This window comes from Pinus tabuliformis, chromosome 4_1 (genome assembly GCF_031772625.1).
Source record: "Pinus tabuliformis cultivar Carrire ecotype Pingquan chromosome 4_1, CPIR1, whole genome shotgun sequence".
Lineage (NCBI taxonomy): Eukaryota > Viridiplantae > Streptophyta > Pinopsida > Pinales > Pinaceae > Pinus > Pinus tabuliformis.
In genome coordinates this window covers 979515178-979537235 of record NC_142303.1, presented here as the reverse complement: position 1 = coordinate 979537235, position 22058 = coordinate 979515178, and the positions used below count along the sequence as shown (strand labels likewise).

The following is a 22058-nucleotide window of genomic DNA, read 5'->3' as shown; positions in this document are numbered from 1 at the left end:
CTTGTCCTCGTGAAAATTTAGTGGTCAATTTCCTTTGAAAGTGGGACGTTAACTGACAAGGATAAAATGTTTTAATCTATGATAAGGAAATGTTGGCTTTTATGCATGCTCTAGAAAAGTGTAATAGCTGCTAGGGCAATGTTTCATTATTTGGATGGACCACCAAATTGGAAGTATTTATTTTCAAGTGAAAATTTGAGCAACCTTAGTGGGCAGTCAAATTACAATGTTTTCACCTAAAAAGAAAATCAACATAAGGAGTGGCTAAACAATATGGTTGTAGACTCCTACTTATCAAAAATAAAAGTTATATCTACAATGGAACTAAAAGGGAAAGAAGAGATATTAGTAAGATTGTCCAAAAGTGGGAGCCAAGTTGTTGCAATGTTATAAGACCCTAAAAAGACACAAAAATAGGACAATGGGCAAGGTGATCTGAATTTTTATAACACTTGCCTTTATATTGCTCCCAATTGTAAATTTAGGGGGAATCTTTTAGTAGATTGTTATTCCTCGCCTACTACTAGTCATATTGACTTCTTTAAGTGACGTCACACCATAAGGCATAAAAAATTTTGGAACAAAGTGGACTAGGTTGACAAAAAATCTAATCTAATCATTAGGATAAGGTCTCCAAGTGAAACACTCTCAAAGGTGGACATGAGTTTAGGGAAGACTCCAGTGGTGCACTCTTCAAGCATCAACTTAAGTGTCAAGTGCTCCTCATCATAAAGCTCCTCACTCTCCAAAACAAGCATCTAATGCTCCAACACTCCTTTGCAACATTGTCAGTCCACATACAATCCCAAGCAAAGTGCCCTTAAGCAGTGCTTGTGTCAAGCACTCATTTTCATAAGGCATTCCTAGGCTAAGTGGCCTTCATCTTAGTGCCTAACACTTCTCTACCAAGGTAAAATTGACACCCAAGCAGGAAAACCATCTTCCTCAACACGCATACCATGTAGAAGATACCAATTTTACATAAGAAAATCACTTCATCATCGAGTTTGGCACTTTAGTATCAGCTCCAATGTCAAGCAACCACCTATATAAAGCTCTCCAAATGTCATGAACAAAAAGGTTTAAATACAACAAAGGGGCTAGGTTTTCACCGTGCACCCCACATCACATGAAGGCACCTCTAGCATATGGTGTAATCACATTTGGATCAACCCAAAGCTAACAAGTGCTAAGGCAAAATGGTTAAATTCCAAATAATCCTAGATAATGGACATTCTAATTTTACACCACCTTTTGGCAACTTGAGAGAAGTTGACAAAGGTACTATCAAGATACCCAATTCAATGAAAGAATTTTCCATTAGAAAATGATATACAACAAGGCTGTGAAACACTTCAACATCCAACATAACAATTACTTTTAGGGAAAAGCAACGTAAGGAGAGAGGGTCTCGCAATGTTTACGTTAAATAATTGTAAGTTGTATAATTTAACAATTATTTTTAAGAAAAAGCAACGCAAAGAAGGAGTCTCACAATGTTTAAAAAGTTAACTCACTTTTATGTTAAATAATTGTAATAAGTATAATTTTTCATTAAAAAATTTTAATTCATACTAAATATATATTAATATAAATTTTATGTTAATAAATTGGAGCTTCTTTTTGTTAAGAGAGTATTATGTAAAATTTAATATCCCACGTGCAAAAGACAATGAAGCGAAAGTGGGATCACAAAACGAAAGCTAAAGTGGGATCACAAAGGCTCCTGGACATTAGAATAGGGGCCTGGGAAATGTGTTATCACAAGTAGTATCAAAGAAAATGGGCTATAATTTGCTGCTGCTAGTTATTTATAGTTGTTGGTATCCTTCCTTTTCTCACATATTCCATTTGATAAGTTATCTAAGTTATCTGTGTAAATAAATGATAGGAAAGGAATTTTTTGGTTTTGTAAATGATGCTGAGCATCCTTTCCAAAGAGCATTCCAACCTCATTGCAGCCACTTTTGGTGTATAAATGAGCTCACTCCAACCTTATTGCATCCCCTTTTTTGTGTATTAATGATACTGAGCATCTCTGGTAAAGTGCCTTCCAACCTCATTCCAGCCCTTGTTTTTGTGTATTGATAATGCTTAGTATCTCTGCTAAAGTTTATTCTAACTTCTTTGCTGCCCTTGTAACCCTGACTGTAATAACGTAGACTTAATGGCCTCACTGTTTTTTATTTACAATAAGCATTTTTTTTAATTATGGCTTGGAATTTGAACAATACGTCGATAAAAACACATCAATGGAAATTCAAACTTCAGAATAAATGACAATCATAATATACATTTAAAATAAAAATACCTTAAACGTTAGGAATTACTTCTTGTTAAATTTGAGTTAGACGGTTACAACTAAATCAAGAATTAGAACGTTAGAATTAGTAAACAAATCAAACATCTATCCAATTTCTAAAGTTACACACCACAACAACCTGGCAAACATTCAGAAATATAAGGAACTAATTAACCTCTAAATATATTTCATTCCCATTCGTATTTTTTTAGTTTTTCTGACAGTCATTTCTAGTCTATTGTTTTGGTGTTTTGGGGATATGTTTCTATGGATTTTCAACAGTTTTCATTTTCGAAAAAACTGTGTATAAATGTATATAAACAAGGTGGTACTGTTCGCTTACATATATGGAAATATCATATTTTTCCATATTCAAACAAAAAGAAAAGATCACACATCATATTTCCATCCTTCAACCAAAAAAACTGACAGTAAACAACTTCTGATAATAGCATTAACTTCTTCTCAAGAACTTTAAGGAGAAAAAAATATCTAAATTTAAGCTTTTATAACATATATTACCACCAACTTGCAAAATGATTGAGAAAATTAAATTATTAAAAATAAGTTACCACCAACTCTCAAAATAATTGAGAAAATTAAATTATTAAAAATAAGTTCTCAATATTCACTATTGGTAGTAGGGTGCAATATCTGGTTAAAATCCATTGCTCCCATCCAACTAAAAAATAAACTCTATACACACTCAGGAGACGGAAGTTCTAAAACCCCCAGTAAAACCTTTACATGTCAATACATAACATGGGAGGATGCCATATCTGGTTATATTGCATTGTTCTCATCCAAGATTTTTAACCACATGGTCTCCAGCTTAAAAAAATAAACTTTATATACACTTGAGATGGAAACTTCAAAACCTACTAAAACTTTTGCAGGTTAACCTGTAGCATTATAATTATTTATTGTACAACTTCTACAACTTTAGGAGGGCTTCTTGGTGACAAGAACAGGGCATTTTGCATGCTGAACACAATAATTGCTCACACTTCCCAAAAAGGCCCTGCAACATAAAAATCCATAAACCAGGAAGTCAGGGCTCAGCACTTGAAACCAATACATCAAAAATGCTATCATACTACCATTTTGATATCACTATAAAATGCACATTAGCATATTTTGTGTTTAGCATGTTATATAGGTAATTGTATCATATGTTTGCTTTGACAGTTTTTTCCGGTTGACCTTAACATTATTAATTTAAAAAAAATAACATAAAAGGACAAGAAGATAGTGTATTAAAAAATAGATAGGACATTTAGAGGGTTTTCACATTTTTTTGGGTTGACTTTGACATAAAAATAATTTTGAAAAAAACACCCAAAGCTAACTAACAGAAACAAACAAGAAAACAGCATATTACAAAATAGATGGGACATTTAGAAGGCTCATAACTGTAATGACCAGACCGGGTTAAACTATAACTACAGTAATAACAAAGTTCATTAATTTTGTGCAAGTATTTTTCAAGGACAAGGTTGAAACTTTGAAGTCAAATGAATCAATATTATGAAACAAATATACATATTCCAAAGAGAAGTGTCTATTTTAACCCAACAAAAAGCTACTCTTAATGGAATACAGGACCAACTAGCATGTCATGCATAAGTTTTCCATATCATTCTCCTACATGCTACAACAAAAGAGGAAAACTTCAGCAGAGATATCTGATGCGTGAAAGAATTTGATTGCTGGATATATACCCACCTTACGCTTTTATCATCTACTCACAAAACAAACAATCAACTTTTCATTTGATTTTTCTATTATTCAAGTCAACTCTGTAAAATGGGTTTACTCATAATAGGAGTGATTAATGGTTTTACAATCCATTTCAATGAACTAGTTACTATCCATTTCATGTATACTTGTAGTTATTGTAAAGATCTAATAAGCATGCGTTTTTCCTACTGTCTTATTCTACTCATTAACAAATCTAAACAAATCTAATCCAATTTCTATTTAGTTGAATTTCCATGAGATACAGTTTCTTGAAAACTATTGCATTATATTGGACGTGTCAAAAAGCAATTTTCATATCTTAATTTGAGATATAAAAGTACAGTTAAGAATATTTGCTTTTAAGAAAAAGGTTATATGTTTAAATTTATATAGATAGAATAATTCTGAAAAAATATTTTTTATTTTACAAACAAAAAATTTATACATTGATTTAATATATTTTTTTTTGTTAATTTGATTAATGAAGAATTTAAACTCTGAATCTTCTGGTTTACACAATACTTTATAACAAAAACAATAACTAATTAAATTATCTCCATTAATTTAACCATAACCTTAAAATTAAATTAGATTTTAAATATTATTATTAAAATACTATATTAAATTTTAAATATTATTATTATTACTATTTAAGAGTAACCATCACTAAAAAACTTCAGATTCGATAGGTTTTTTCTTATAAAACCCAGAACTTCCTTTGTCATATTGATTTAGTGCTTTTTGTTTTCAAGTTTTTGATTCAACTACAAAACAAGGTTAGGAAGTTGATCTTACCTCTTTAGCATTCCGTAGCCATGGCTTCCTGTGATAAGAAGGTCAATTTTAAATTTCTCAACCGCATCGCAGATCGCATCTTTAGGATCTCCTATTTCGGACACAGTCTCTACAATCACCTGCAAAATAACGAGTAATACATCAAATGCGCGTACATTTCCTAGCGTCCACATAGCTATCTTTTTAGATAGGAAGCAATATTTACTATTTCTAAAATCCTCTTTGAAAAATGCACAGCAACAGGGAAATTAGACCAATGGAAACACAATAAACTAAACTTTTACAGCGGATTGTTGTCTGAATCTCGTATTGTTGGGTACATCCAACACACTAAAGAAAAATAGTTTTACATTTCAGAACATACCAAACACAGGGTTGCTATCATCAATATAATAAAGGAAGAATTTTGTCGAGAAAGAAAATTGGTTCGAATTGTTTCTTAAAACTCTCATGTCATAGCGATTTCACGACATCGATGCATGTTATATGAAGCAGTGCACGAGAGCAACCAAGATGTAAGAGAACTGAGCCGAAGATAATGCATACTTGATTAAAAGCAGATAAGTCTAATCGAAACAAACAGATTTAAAAATAAAAATAAAAAACATAATGTAGCTTGATAGAGGTGGTTTCTAAAATGGAAATTAAAACATATGAATTGGAAATAGGAAAAAACATACGACAACCAGAAAAATAAATATAACTGTTTAAAAAAAAAATTAATCACATCCTATTCCTATGACTTAATTTGATGAGCATTCTTAATTGTTAATATGTTTTTTTATGAATTGGAAATAGGAAAAAACATACGACAACCAGAAAAATAAATATAACTGTTAAAAAAAAAAAAAAAAAAAATTGTAATAACATCCTATTCCTATAAATTAATTAATTTGATGAGCATTCTTAATTGTTAATAAGTTTTTTTTTAATGACAGTTTAGTTTTTAAAGGTGCCTATTTTTTTATTACAGGTTTAGTTTTAAAAAATGTTTTATCCCGTATTTAAATATTATATTATATGTATTTTTGTTAATTTTTTTTGTCATTAATATAAAAACATTTTTTTGTTTAGGTAAGTTTTGTGTGATATTTAAGATTTTTTAATTCTAGCTTAACTATAAAGTATGGTTCAACCCAGTAATGCTATGGACATACATATTTTATATTACTTTTGAAAGATCAAACATATTTAATTGTTTTTACTAATAACCCAAAACTAGTCAATGATTTGGTGTAATTAAGTACAATCACTATTTACGTAATTTCAAAGACTAGTGTTGAACTATTTTTGAAAAGTTTTCAAGTAACTTGGTCAAATAACTATAAAGTATATTGAAAAGAAATAATCAATCTCATCTTACATGATGACTTGGACTAAAAAGGGACCTTATAAATAATAAAGCAAGTTTAAATCCACTTTTCAATAGGAATTTGAGAGAATTCTAACACTTCAAGCAATAATAATATATAGATCATGCATTTTGAAGAAATTCATAATCTTTTGATAAGTAAAAATGGTGGAGCTCTCCCATCAAAACCCAACACTTAAAAGGACCAAATCCAATTGCATTCATATTAAAGTATGAATGTATGGAAAACATCATAACCTTGGTAACCACACATTTGAGATTTCATATCCAACTACAAAACAGATTTGTTTTCTAATCAAAATAAGAAATAGATCCATTTTATAATAATAATGTTAAGAAATCTAGGGCATTAGCATTAGGTGATTTCTCTTTGATTAGTGACTGTTTGTGAATGTTTTTTACTTGTTTAGATTAGGATCTTCTTCATGTTAGATTATTAGTGATCTTCTTCATCAAATAGTAACCAATGCATGAACATAAATAGACAAGAGACACAGCATGTAGGCTATGAGCCAGGGCCTCTCACTCTTTGAGAGGAAAACCCGCACAAATTCTTCTTATAGAGATTCCAATTGATGAATACCAAGACCGAGACCCTTGACCTAGTATCCTCTCCAAGACCAAGACACAAGTCCTTTTTTTTTCATCTTCTCGTCTTCTCTTCCACTTCAACCTTCTTCATAGTGTAAACTGAGATCATCTCTTCTCATGAAAACGAACTGTCATGTCATCAAAAATACCTTACTGCACTTGATATAACACCGAGACAGAGGCACCGTAAGGTAACATCTATACTGTGATTGTATCCACTTCATAGATTATTATCACTGTGATCCGAACTTTGTTGCCTTTTTAGAGGGATCTGATTTCCCTTCAACAGTTTGTCATTCCAAACTGTTATCTCATGTGCTACTACCCATCCAAAATACAGAGAAAGAGATCTGAATTTTGTTGACTAAGATCAACTCCCACTTCTTCGTTGTTGTACCTTCCTCGAACTTTCTTCTACACTATCATCTAAACTATATACTGTGATTGCCCATCTGAATGTAGAGGATAATCCGAACTTTTGTTCTTGCGAATTCTCAGAGATATGTGAAATCTAAACTTTTGTTGCCACCAAAAACTTCAGAGAGATATAACCAAAATTCTGTCTCTGTGGACTGGGCCGAGGTTGCTATTTATAGTTGTTGGTGCATATTAATAAGCCGACATGATACTTCGAATAGGTGTGTCTTCTTGAGTGAACCGACATGAGCCATAATTTCATCTTGCAAGCCGACATAGGAAGAGGATTGTATGCTTGTTGTTGGAGGGCTACATAGACTTCTATTTATTTGACATATGCTCAAGAAGAGCTCTTCATACATGACATTGACTCTTTGACTTAAATGACAAATCCTAAAGCTCTCAATGGGAGCCATCTAAAATAAAAGCACTTTCTCATGAAACCCATGAAGCAAGGCTTACAATAATAATTTTATTTCTTCATTACATCATTTACAAAAGTCACAATTACATGTCATTATGAAGACCGAACCTGGTTACACTTTTCAATACTCCCTCTTAACAAGGGAGGTATTCATAATGGTACTTGGTCATTCTCAATCTGAAGAATTTCTCATAAGAATAATCAGATTGGTAACTCATATGTCTAGCATCATATCAACCAACATTGTCACATAGCAATGCCTTGACTAACAACTCTATCCATATGATTAGAGCACAATGCTGGTGAAACCAATGATTCATAGACACCATGATCATTGTCTCTCAAGTTACATACTCCATACTTTGGACTATTATTATCTTGGATAGCCAGTCTTCAAAGAATATCGGTCCACGACTACTCTTATCTTGGATGCCCTATCTCATCCTCAAAGAGTATTGGATGCCAGATGATTACTCAATCCTTCATTCTGTATTCCCAGGTGAAGACCAGAATGAGGTGTCTAACTCTCCCTCCCAATTAGGGAGGACATATCAATTCCAATAATGGAATGTACTCATTCCTACGGAAGGAATGTACCTAAGCTCCCTCTTCGCTTAGGAATTTACAAGTTTCTTCCAAGTAAGAAACTTGCTTTTAGGCTCCCTCTTAATTAGGTACCTACAGCAGCAACTCGACCAGCTGCTTGAAGAGCTCCTTCCTTCGATGTCATGAATTTCTTTGTCCAAGAGTCTTCATCTTTTGTGGCTTCTACATAGGGCACAAACCATCCATCACTTTCATCCACGAGTCAGTCATGTCATCATTCCTTTCATCAAAAAGTGATCCATCAATCTTCATCTGGCCTTGCTTCATGTCATGTTGTTTTCTTCATGCCATATTTTCGAAAGGATCTTACATCCTTCTATATGGTCCTCTTGGAAGTCATCCACAATTCTTCCCTTTGGCAGTCCTGCATAAGCCCATCCAAATATTTGTTCAAAAATAAGAAATGAACACTTAAATCAAAATTACCTTTGTGATGGTCTTTCATCATGACATCTTCCAGTGTGCATCAACATCCTGCATGTTGACACATCTCCCAAAGATATCCATTGTCAAGGGTCTCCATCTTTTTCAGAGTTCCATTAGAGTCTTCATATCTTTTCGGGAGATTTCCTAGCCAAATTTTTCTTGGTCTTTTGGATGTGGATTACTTTTACCATAGTTGCATATCTAACGATCTCTTCCTTCCTTTCTTCACACATTTCATTCCTAGGAGCTTCCAATCAGAGTTCCTTAATTGTAGTCAACCACCTCATACTTCATATGAGGACATATTATGTTGATTTCATTAAGTGTGACCTATGTCTTCCTGCATCCTTTCAGAGGAGGAGATATTTTTCCCTTGATCATGCTTCTCAAGATAGAAGTAGTGATCCATGTTACCTGCAACCATACCATATGACATGACATTATAATATTAAATAGAAGCATACATAACTCATTTACCTTTAGGTCATCTAGGTTTCTTTCAACAGCTCCCTTAATTGAAAAGATCTTCAACCCTTTTATCTACTACATCTCTTATGTCATCATACCATCATCCCATGAACTCCACAATGTCATGTCCCTTCTCAAACACATTAGTAACAGGGTACTGCTACACAATTTTGCACATTTTTTACTAAGGAAGAGGTCCCCACACTTTTGACTTAGGGACTTAGGGGGCAAATCAACTTTATTTAGCTGCTAGGGGAATGTGATGGCCCACCCACATAGGAGTTCGAATTAGCCAATCGATATGCTTGGAGGGAAAATCGAATGGGTGGATGGAGGGGCCCACATGAGGTTAAGGGGGCCCAAGGAGTTATAACGAGAGATCAGCTCTCATTTTGTTTTCATCTTTGACATTTGCAAACAAACACAGATTTGTTCACTTTGTTGTTTAGCGAGTCTACTGGCTATTTAGCCACGAGTCTCTCACGCAGAAGATTCAACCTCTACTTCAGGGGACCATCTGTGCCTGCCCTAGGGAGGTTGTTCTACAGGAGTTTTCAAGAGTTCCAGGGCAGTGACACACATTAGCGACAACACAGAGGAAGGGAGTGTGTATTTCTAGGCAACCAGGAATCACGCAGAGGGAGTTTGAGACCTGCAGGGATCACACAACTTGCCAAGAGGTGAGGGAGCTGGAGTAGCAACGTTGGACAAGCATTTTCGTTGGAGCTTTCAACCAGCTGAGCCAGCATTCAGCAATCCGCATTTCTGGGCTGAGAGATAGCGCGGAGGTGACACAGCAGAATTTTTTGGTGCTTGGAGAGCCGCTGGGTCGGGCCAAGAGTTCATTCGGGGAGTTAGGAGTTGGATAGCAAGGGTAAACCCAACATTTTGGAGGAGTTTGCAGGTGGATTTGCAAACAGTTTCCAGCAGGTCGAATTTGGCAACCATAGTTGGGGTGAGGCTCCAAGGGGGTTGAAAAACCAAAGTCAAAACTAGCTAAAATCCCTTCTGGGTTTTGGCCAAGGAGTTCGGGGTTAAAATGATATAATTTTCTGGGTGGTTTTAGTACCCATTCTAGCCATTCGAACTTCAGTAGAGCAGCAGTTTTCTGGGCAGTGCAGAGTGGTGCAGCATCTGGGCAGCCTTCAACTCAGCCCTTTTCCTACCTAGGTTTGGTCCTGCTTGTCCATTGAGACAAGCCCAGGTGCACCATTCCATCACCTATTGTATTTGGCTTGCAAAAAATTAATAAAATGGCTGAAAAGTTCTCCATTTACAGTTTTTATATGGGTGTCTACTGAACATTTCGTTTTTGTATTTTGCTACGTAGAATATTTGTTGTTATCACTTGTATTTCCTATTTAGGATCATCACAGTGGTATCAAAGCATGATCTTGGCCCAACTGTGGGTAACCAGTAAGATCATGGGAAATTTGGGCATGTATGCACAGTGATGAGTTACACCGTACACTACCCATGGCTCAAGGGAGATTTAGTAGGCATGAATTCTGGGGTGGAATCCGCTAGAGCGATGAGAGGTTGGCTCAGTTGAGGAAGGTGTCAGACTAGATCCATCCTTGTCCTTACAACATAGACACTAGAGTTGCACAAGCTGTGGGAGTACAACCATCTACACTATGTGGGGAAAGCCGACAGAATCAGGGCACCAGATCTTCTAAAAAGGAGCAGGCAGGCCAGAGACAGTTAGAGGATGAGTCAAGAAGATGATTTTGCTGGTGGAGACCTCATCTTAGACATCAGGGGCCTGAGGAGGAGATTGAACATGAGGCAGAGGACACGCGGGAGTCTGAGGATCACATTGGTATACCCAGTGTGGCACAAGAGTCACCATTGTTGGAGGCCTCTTTGATAGCACCAGTTGACACCGTGGGGGAGAAAGTAGAGCATACACCCATAGGACCATCCATTGATGAGGTGTGAGGAGACACAGACATGTCCATCGTTGAGAAGGTGACATCCATTTTCAAGATATCTAAGGTCGTGACTGAGTTTTCAAGTGATAGCAACGCACGACAGGATGATGAGGTGCCGAGAGACATCACCACCCTTGATGAGGAGCCAATAGGTACAGAGGCACCCAGATCTACGATAGATTTGCAGGATGACAACCACCTACAACAACATGGAGAGCACATAGAGGGGCGTGAGCTAGTCATGGAGGGGCAATTCGTGACTCATGTTGAGCCCATGGTGGAGGAGGACAAGCAGTCTTCTTTGGGGGCCACCACTAACTTAGAGTTGTTAGATGCACAGACCGTCAACAGAGTTGCAGTACTTCGAGGTAATAGCTCTCTCTGGGCTTATATAAATGGGGCTTGCAACATTGCTAGACTACCTTTGCACCAGGGAGAGAGATGCAGAGACTCCCCGACAAATTTTATGTGTTGACCAGGATGGTGAGTTGAGGCGACATGAGTTGCGCAGGGTGCAACACTCGCAGGATGGAGGGCTTGTTCTATGTGCTAGATTTTGTGCATTCAATCCCTCTCTTAGGGTTGGATGGCGAGAGATTCTAAGTTGGTACCCAGTGGAGTGGGCTAGACTCATGGAGATGGTCGTAGTCCGGAGTAAAGCTCAGTGGGAGCTCTCAGACATTGAGGGTGTTGGAGGCTCAGGTTGGCATTGGGATCCAGGCGGGGCTTCCTATCCGATATCAAACATGTGGGATGGCTATGGCATTGATGAGGTAGTCAACCCCGTGCCTGAGCACATGCATTCCTTAGGGGAGTTCTAGTTGATGCTAGTGGCCAGGTGGTTTGTGAGAAGACTCCATTGGTTGTTTTTGCATGTTGGTTGCGCATGGGGGTGCAAGATGATTAGCATTCTCTAGCAGGAGCTGGTTGGAGGAGGTGGCATGGGTATGCCACCAGACCGGATATTGTATGGAGATGATGTTCTCCCATTGAAATTTAGGACTCAGGGGTCACAAAGGATCGACACAACAGCGATATGCCCCTAGCAGGAGTGGAGTTAGGGTGCTCAGGTCTACCAAGATGGACAAGGGGACATGATGTGTGTCATGGTGGGGTCACAGTCAGAGTGGCGGACACTTTGGCACATGCGGGATACCATATGTTACAGGGTGGTATGATAGTAGGCAGTGGTACACAAGACTGCACAAAGTCAGGTCGTAGCGTCCAGTTTTATATAGAGGGATGTGGCCTGATGCATACAAACCCAATTCTAGGCCATAGCACCCAGTGGTGTGCAGGGCTATGCAGCGAGGAGCAGTGGCCTGCAGAGGAGCATGGAGATACATGGTGGTATACCATAGCATGTCGGTTGACACTATGGGGTAGGAGGAGTGACTCGCATCGCATTGAGGAGGTGTAGTGACATAGGCAGGACACAGGACAATACAGGATGCTATCGCTGTAGCCGGGGGTATTCCATGGTGTACAGAGACAGGTTGCGGTATACAATGGCATGTCGATGAGTGCGGTGATACTGGGTGGTATGTAGTGGCAGATGATGCAGTGCAGTGGGCGCTTAGAGTGTTACCTCCAAGGAGACTTATGGACAGGGGCAATAGGTGTACCATTGGATGCATCTCACCTAGGATCAATGAGGACATGGTTGAGCATCTGGTGACACCATGTTTAGCGGAGATAGGGCCTCGAGGGGGTTGTCAGCAGATCCAAGGCAGAGATAGGGATATCCGTAGGATTACTCTTGAGCATTCTAGCAGACTCTTGATCATACCCTTCGGGACATACCCACCCATCCTCCTCCGGTGTTGCTTACAGTCACATAGTGTTTGGTTGTTGCCCCTTGACACTCTCCATTCAGGCAGCAAGGCATGGGAGGCTCACCCTAGGAAGTTGGATGAGACATCGCATGTCATGGGCTAGGAGGAGACTCTCCAATTGAGACACTTGGTAGGTGCACGAGTTGACAGATACAGGCTTAGGGATAACATGGTTGATTGTCGAGGTAGCATATGTTCCACCCCTAGGCTCACACTTGGGGAGGTGACCAAGAGGGAGTTGTATGGTGCTTTTCCAACTCGACAACTTGAGACATTAGGTGAGCATAAGGTGCGAGGGATGGTAGCCCTTTTTGGAAGGATGATGCCTAGGCTTCCAGCAGGACTAGGGCACATCATCAGGAGTTGGGATAGTAGATCTTGCTGTGTGATTTGGCAGGTGTGGAGCAGTTGGTTATTCGCAACATGGGTTCTCGATGCTCAGTTCTTACCTATTGGATACATACAGGAGTCAAAGACGGGGCACAGAGGAGTTCCAACAACTAGCAGCATATCACAACGACAGGCAGAGAGGTTTGGGGGTTGTGGACCTCTAGTATGATTATGGGATCCAGGGATCCAGTGGATTGGTGGGATACTCCACTCCTCAATGAGCATGGGCAGGATAACATGCGAATTGATTCATTCACAGGCAGACACATGGGGAATCACCGAAGCCCTCACCATAGGGCGAGGTAGATTGTTGCTCAAGATTGGGGCCAGCCATGGAGGGATAGGTGCTGACACTATTGGGTCACTTTGGCAGGTTGGGCCTAACCTCAATCATCGCATAGATTGTGGCTGAGAGCTATGTGAGAGGAGGCTCTGGTACGAGCATGTTAGACAGTTAGTGATGACCAGGGTGTCGCAGGGTCAATAGGACAGTTTCTTGTTGCATTGGGCATGGGACCCTAGCGTCATAGTACTTCGCAGTTCAGATACCCATAGGGGTGAGCTGGTTTCTATAGGGGAGGGTCATCAATATTCTCCATCGGGTTTCAGTGATTCGCTAAGGGCGTGGGAGACTTCATCAACATGACAGGATGGCCAGCAAGAGGATTTCAGGAGGAGCTCATGCAAGAGAGGCTTCATTCACATAGGGATTGAGATGTATCTTCAAGGGCCCACAATCAAAGTGCATGGGGTGGACTATTCGGTAGAGCAGCTTCATGAGGATTTGGGACAAGTTTTACATCGTCAGGATGCTCTACTTATTGGTGATAGACACAAGGGTTCTAATACCCATATCTGGCAGGATAGTGAGTGGAGTAATGGGGGCTTCACGTTAATCAGGTTGGCTTGGGATCCTGGTATTGAGGGACTCCCTCACTATAGGATAGTACAATGATCAAGCATGATCCAATGGCACATTTGGGACCCTAGTGAAGTTTGCAGTGATAGTGGGGGTCCACAGTCAGAGAGGATGTTTTTACAGCCATTGCTTGAGGACAAGTGATGTTTGGTGCATTGGAAGAACTTACCAGATGAGGATGCCACTTGGGAGGGTGAGCATATTTTGGAGTACCCAACTTTGAGGTTGCTCGAGGGCAAGCAACATTTGGGAGGGGAGGACTGTCATGTCCCTTCTCAAACACATTAGTAATAGGGTGCTACCACACAATTTTGCACACTTTTTTACTAAGGAAGAGGGCCCCACACTTTCGACTTAGGGACTTAAGGGCCAAATCAACTTTATTTAGCTGCTAGTGGAATGTGGGGGTCACCCACATAGGAGTTCGAATTAGCCAATCGATATGCTTGGAGGGAAAATCGAATGGGTGGATGGAGGGGCCCACATGAGGCTAAGGGGGCCCAAGGAGTTATAAAGAGAGATCAACTCTCATTTTGTTTTCATCTTTGACATTTGCAAACAAACACACATTTGTTCACTTTGTTGTTTAGCGAGTCTACCGGCTATTTAGCCACGAGTCTCTCACGCGGAAGATTCAACCTCTACTTCAGGGGACCATCTGTGCCTGCCCTAGGGAGGTTGTTCTACAGGAGTTTTCAAGAGTTCCAGGGCAGTGACACACATTAGCGACAACACAGAGAAGGGAGTGTGTATTTCTGGGCAACCAGGAATCACGCAGAGGGAGTTTGAGACCAGCAGGGATCACACAACTTGCCAAGAGGTGAGGGAGCTAGCGTAGCAGCGTTGGACAGGCTTTTTCGCTGGAGCTTTCAGCCAGCTGAGCCAACATTCAGCAATTTGCATTTCTAGGCTAAGAGACACCACGGAGGCCACACAACAGAATTTCGTGGTGCTTGGAGAGCAGCTGGGTCAGGCCAAGAGTTTATTCAGGGAGTTAGGAGTTGGATAGTAAGGGTAAACACAACATTTTGGAGGAGTTTGCAGGTGGATTTGCAGCCAGTTTCCAGCAGGACGAATTTAGCAGCCATCGCTGGGGTGAGGCTCCAAGATGGTCGAAAAACCAAAGTCAAAACCAGCCAAAATCCCTTTTGGGTTTTTCTGGGTTTTGGCCAAGGAGTTCGGGGTTAAAAGGATATAATTTTCTAGGTGGTTTTAGTACCCATTCCAGCCATTCGAACTTCAGTAGAGCAGCAGTTTTCTGGGCAGCATAGTGCAGAGTGGTGCAACAGTTGGGCAGCCTTCAACTCAGCCCTTTTCCTACCTGGGTTTGGTCTTGCTTGTCCATTGAGACAATCCCAGTTGCACCATTCCATCATCTATTGTATTTGGCTTGCAGAAAAATAATAAAATGGCTCAGAAGTTCTCCATTTACAGTGTTTATATGAGTGTCTGCTGAACATTTCGTTTTTGTATTTTGCTACGTAGAATATTTGTTGTTATCACTTATATTTCCTATTTAGGATCATTACACACAAGTTGGAGTCCCTAATGAAACACTTGCTTCCTTTCTAGATCAGTGAACCCTCTGATAAGGATTCCATCAGAGAATCTTGAGGATCTTGTATATCCCTATCTGGCAGATGTTTCCTTTTTGACTTGATGTATGATGAACCTTGTCCTGGATGACTTCTTCCTTTCCTTAAGTTTGCAAAGAGGTTCCCAAGAACTATATCCTTCATATTTCACTGCTATGGATTTTGTTTCGTCTTTCCTTCATGATTCCCTATGTCACGAGCTCTTGTTTCTAATGCTTCCATGATGCCACGATGCATCATATTATTTATTCTAGCCATATGCTATAACAAAAAATTTAGGAGCTATGACAAGACCTTTTGTGAGGGAGACTATCTCAACATAGTAAAGATCTCTTACTTCCTCTTTTCTTGGACTTCTTCTCTTCAGCTCCACTTCTTCAGTGATTTGGGATTCTTCTCTTCCTCTTTTGATATTGTCTCTTTAGGACAATCTTTCCTGTAACGTCCATAATTTTTACATCCATAGCATTGAATCTCAACTATGTTCTTATTTCTTTTCCGAGGAACAAATTTTCCAAACTTCCCTTTCCTCCCTGCAAATGTTTGAGTCCTTTAACCTTCAACACTTTTGCCCTCAATTTGTCTTCTTCTATCCTGCATAGAAACCACAAATTGTTGAATGAGGTAACTTTCTTATCCCTGTGGATATTTGTTACCTTGTTCATCAGTTAGTGCATTTAGAACAATGATGATTATCTTCTTATCATCTCTCCCAGATATCGCAGTTGAGATCTTATGAAGATATCCCTTCATTCTTTGATACCTTAAATTTTGTGTACATTAGATCTAAGTCACATGACCTTCTTTATCACATCTTGAGAAAATAGTCTTACGAACTTATCATATACATCTCTTTGATGTCTCCAATATTGCTATATGAGGGGACCTTTCATAAGTATCCCTTTCCATGTATTCAAAGGAGACCTTTTCATTGATGTGTTCAATGACTTCAATTTCTTTGAGGACTATATCTATCCTCCTTTTTAATGCAAGGAATTTCGATGACCCAACCAGCTCATAGGTCTCCTTGCAAACATGAAGCCATTTTACCAAATTTGATTAAAGAATGAAAGATACTTACTTGACAAGTGAAGATGAAATCTTCAACTTGATCACTTTGATGATGGTTGAAGAAGATGTATCGGTGCTCCCTTTAGGATGATCTTCTTCCAAATGAAAAATCCTTTCTTCAATAAAGAAGATTGCTCCTTTTATGATGACAACGCCTTTTGATCTAGCTCCTTTTGATGATGGTGATTAATGAGGATGTTTTGTTGCTTCCTCGGATGATCTTCTTCAAGGACAAGGACATGATCCTTGCTTCAATGAGACGAAACTTGCCTTATAGCTTTGAAGATGATGATAATGCCTTCTCGCTTTCAAGATACTTCAACTACTTTGGTAGTGAATGAGTGCAAATCAAAATTGCTTCTAGGGTTTCGACTTTCTTCAAGATGATATGATCTTCATCTTTAAAGTCCTTTGAGCTACCTTGTTTTGAGGGTCTTTGTGGTCTTTTGATGATGACTAGAGGATCCAAAACTTTTGTTGTTGGAGACTACTTCTTCGATCTAGGGTTTTATTCTTCAATGTAGATCTTGATCTTTTGCTTTGATAACCTCCAATTTGCATAGATGCCTTTCTTGAAACTCGATCCTTGAGTGTCTCTTTGACTAGATGCCCTTCCTTTGACTTTAGCACCTTAGCTCTGATACCATGTTGAGAAATCTAGGGCATTAGCATTAGGTGATTTCTCTTCGATTAGTGATTTTTTGTGAATGCTTTTTACTTGTTTATATTAGGATCTTCTTCATGTTATATTATTAGTGTTGTTCTTCATCAAACAGAACCAATGCATGAACATAAATAGACAAGAGACACAGGGTGTAGGTTATGAGCGAGGGCCAAAACCTCTCACTCTTTGAGAGGAAAACCGCACAAATTCTTCTTATAGAGATTCCAATTGACGAATACCAAGACCAAGACCCTTGACCTAGCAGCCTTTTCAAGACCAAGACACATGTCCTTTTTTTTCATCTTCTCGTCTTCTCTTCCACTTCGACCTTCTTCATAGCATAAACTGAGATCATCTCTTCTCATGACAAGGAACTATCATGTCATCAAAAATACCTTACTGCACTTCATATAACACCGAGACAGAGGTACTGTAAGGTAACGTCTATATTTTGATTGTATCCGCTTCATAGATTACTATCACTATGATCTAAGCTTTGTTGCCTCTTTAGAGGGATCTAATTTCCCTTCAACACTTTGTCATTCCAAACTATTATCTCATGTGTCACTGCCAATCCGGAATACAACAAGAGAGATTTGAATTATGTTGATTGAGATCATCTCTTCACTTCTTCGTTGTTGCACCTTCCTCGAACTTTCTTCTGCACTATCATCCAAACTATATATTGTGACTGCCCATCTGAATGTAGAGGATAATCCGAACTTTCGTTCTTGCGAATTCTCAGAGATATGCAAAGTTTGAACTTTTGTTGCCACCGAAAACTTGTCTCTGTGGATTGGGTCAAGGTTTCTATTTATAGTTGTTGGTGCATATTAATAAGCCGACATGGTACTTCAAATAGGTGTGTCTTCTTGAGTGAGCCGACATGAGCCATAATTTCATCTTGCAGGCCAACATAGGAAGAGGACTGTGAGCTTGTTGTTGGAGAGCTACATAGACTTCTATTTATTTGACATATGCTCAAGAAGAGTTCTTCATACATGACATTGATTCTTTGACTTAAATGACAAATCCTAAGGCTCTCAATGGGAGACATCTAAAATAAAATCACTTTCTCATGAAACCCATGAAGCAAGGCTTACAATAATAATTTTATTTTCTTCATTACATCATTTACAAAAGTCACAATTACATGTCATTATGAAGACCGAATCTAGTTACACTTTTCAACAGATAATAATAATAATAAGGTCACGACCAAGCCAAATTGGTGTATGAGACTTAGATCTATCATTAGTGTACTAATACTAGAGAAACTACATAAAAACTCTCGTAATCAAACATAAAATCATTATTTCACTCATACAAACAAGAAAAATCAGTTAGGGGCAACTAAAAAATTATTCATAAACTATCGTGGGTATTCCACTGGACATTTCGTCATAACAAATCTAATAAATTATACTTGAAAATTCAAAATCTACAATATGAGGGTTTATTTCTCTTTAGATTTTTGGATCTGTAAATTATTGTTTATTGTGTATGCATGCAAATTATAACCATGAAGAAAATACATAATAGTGAATTAAAAACTCACAAACCACGTTTGACACAGGATATAACTTGGGAAACCCTTTTGAGAGAAAACCAAGTTGGAAGGTGAGGTCACTATGCTCTCTCTCTAAATACAAAAAATGTTGCGAGTACAAAGAAGTAATGTCTATGGACCATGGGCTAGTTCTCTCTTTATCCCTCTCGATTGCTCTACTCATCTATAGAACAAAATGCACTCGAAAGAATGGAACACTTTTTCCTCCTAAGGTCACTTGCAAAGTATAGGGGGTGGGTTGGTACCTACAAAATCTAATGGTGTTTGCATTAATATTAAAATCAAAAGAAGATCTGTGGTTTTCTCTCATATTGGTTTCCAGTTAAATATCTTTTGTTCAAGCTCTAAATGCTTGATGCATTATTTTGTGATTGAATGTCTTTGATTGGCTAAATCATTGTTAAATTCAACCTCGTCCCCACCCTCCCTCCTTCTCGGTGTTATCTTGGTTTCCAACACAAATTTCTTTATGTGTAAATTATTTTCTCATTTCATTCCATGTCATGTATTAATTTCATCATATGAAAAATTACATCTTATTAAATCTCTCTCAGTGTCCAGGGTTATTTTTAGATGTTTTCATGTACATATGCAATTATTTGTCTATTTAATTATCCGTTTTTTGTAACGTAAATGTGTATACACATAGTTTTTTTTTTGTCGTGTAAGGTTCTCGCCCATATTAGGTTGTAAAGCACCATGTGGTGCAATCAACTATGAATAGAGTCTAATTTTTTTTGCTTGTTGTCAGTTATTTTCTTTATGTGCAAAATACAATGTGTTATTTTTCATTGTGTAAATTGTATTTTTGAATGCTAAATAGAATATATATAGAACCAAATAAATGTTTTAAATTATATATACTTAATTTTTTCATGATATATACATAATTTTTTTAAATAATATATAATATATACTAATTTACATTAAAATATTTTACATCAAGACACTTTATCACAAAAATTAAAATGGTTTTTTATTATTAATATATATTTAAGCATATGTCAATATTAATTCTTATTAAAATATTTTATTGATAACCCACATGGAATATTTTTTTATATAAAACATTAAAATGTTTTATTTTAACAAATTTTTTTATATATATAGATATATACATAAATATTCAAATAGTTTATTTAACTCTCTTGTTGAAATATTTTTGAAAAGTATAAAATTTAAACATCTTACTATATTGAAGTGTTTAATCCCACTCATAGTCATCAACCAAAAGCATACATAGAGGCCAATATCTCTTGGAGAACCAAAATTCTTATTGCTCAGTTAAGGACTAATTCTCATCAACTCCATTGTGAAACAGGGCACTGGAAAAGGCCAAAGGAAGTGTGGGAGGAAAGAGTATGCATTTTTTGTTTTTCTGGAAAAATGGAAACAGAAAAACATTTCATTTTAGAATGTGAGGCCTTCAAAGACAACAGGGAAAATTATGCAGATACGCTGGCAGCTAGCTCTTGGGATAATATATTTAGCAAGGGGTTTACCAAGAAGCTAGGAGCATTTATTTTGAAGCTTCACGGAAAAAGGGCCGAATACATCAAGCATATGAAGAAGCAATCTGTCCCATACGGTATCTTTAGCCTCGTGGACGTTAAAATAATTTCTTTCTTTCTTTCTTTCTATTCATTTTTTATTATAGCCAACATTATTTTCCTATTTAGAAGATAATTTTAAATTTTTATTTTTATTTTAAAGGACAAACAAACTTACACATCCCCTGAGCTGAGCATCTCGGCTCAATTATCCTGCATAGATCCGTCTTAACTCTGGATCTACCAAGCCTAGAGACGAATCAAATCTCTCTAGATGCAAACATCTTTTTTAGTGCAAAACTTGAGAAAAAGTTTGCACATCGAGATATTTGGTTCCACTCCATGCTTGGTAGGTTTAGAGTTAAAGTGGATCTATGTTGGTTCTTAATAATATTCTATAAATTCAAATCTTTATATTTAGAAATATTTTTATTTTTAATTCTAATAAAATCCTAATAAAACATATATTCATATATTTTTGGCATTCTTCTTTGACATATTTATAAAAAAATTAATGTAATATATATATGAAATTCTGAAATATAACAGTTATGAATATAAATCAGAGTTTTATATATATATATATATATTATTAAATTTAAACATGAAATTCTGAAATATAACATTTATGAATATAAATCAATATTTTAATTTATATGGTAAAATATATATATATATATATATATATATATATCAACATTATCATTTATAATTATATGTTTATTAACTAAATTTAATGTGTTTATATGTTTATTAATTATATGTTCTAAAATATTATGTTAATGAATATGAATCACTATTATTGAAATTTATTTCAACGTGAAATGGGTATTATGATTTTTTCTTCAAAAAAATTGTTTGTAATTTTATTAATAAAAGCAAAATTACAATATAACAAATTGTATTGAATCAATTTTATTTGTATTACTTTTTTAACTGAGTCAACATTATGTTTTATTATATATATTTTGATTTAACACTTCATTTTACAAACCACTACAACATCTCTATATTGTGTTGTAAAGTGTCACTTGACATAAACATGGACATTAGAATATTTAGTTTATCGCTCACATTATTCACATTAAAATATTTATATCCATGCAATACTCTTTCTCTATATATATGTGTGTGTGTGTGTGTGTGTGTGTGTGAATGTTATACCCAAAATCTCTCTCTTGTACTAAGAAATGGAAAATACCTCGATTTTTTTAATCCCTCTTAGTGATTAATAATTTTGGGGTTAAGATAGCTTTATGCTAGTTGGAACCTCTCATCTACATTTAGGATGCAATTTATGCACATTAAGGTCCCCACTTTTTGAATGTTGCTCAATTGAAATTTGGAAACCAAGTTGCATCAATAACATCAAAAGAGTGGAAACGACAT

At 37.0% G+C, this 22058-nt stretch overlaps 1 protein-coding gene across 1 annotated transcript in view; it reads right to left on the bottom strand.

The window, feature by feature from the left end:
- Positions 1-2883: 2883 nt before the first annotated feature.
- The window catches only part of LOC149179406 (universal stress protein A-like protein), a 104513-nt gene continuing 85338 nt past the window's right edge, over positions 2884-22058 (bottom strand). Inside the window, exons 3-4 of the mRNA XM_089420650.1 lie at positions 4838-4956; positions 2884-3323 (exon numbers count right to left, since the gene is read on the bottom strand). Coding sequence (XP_089276776.1) covers positions 3245-3323; positions 4838-4956 — 198 coding nt within the window. The 3' untranslated portion in view covers positions 2884-3244. The remainder of the gene's footprint in view (positions 3324-4837; positions 4957-22058) is intronic.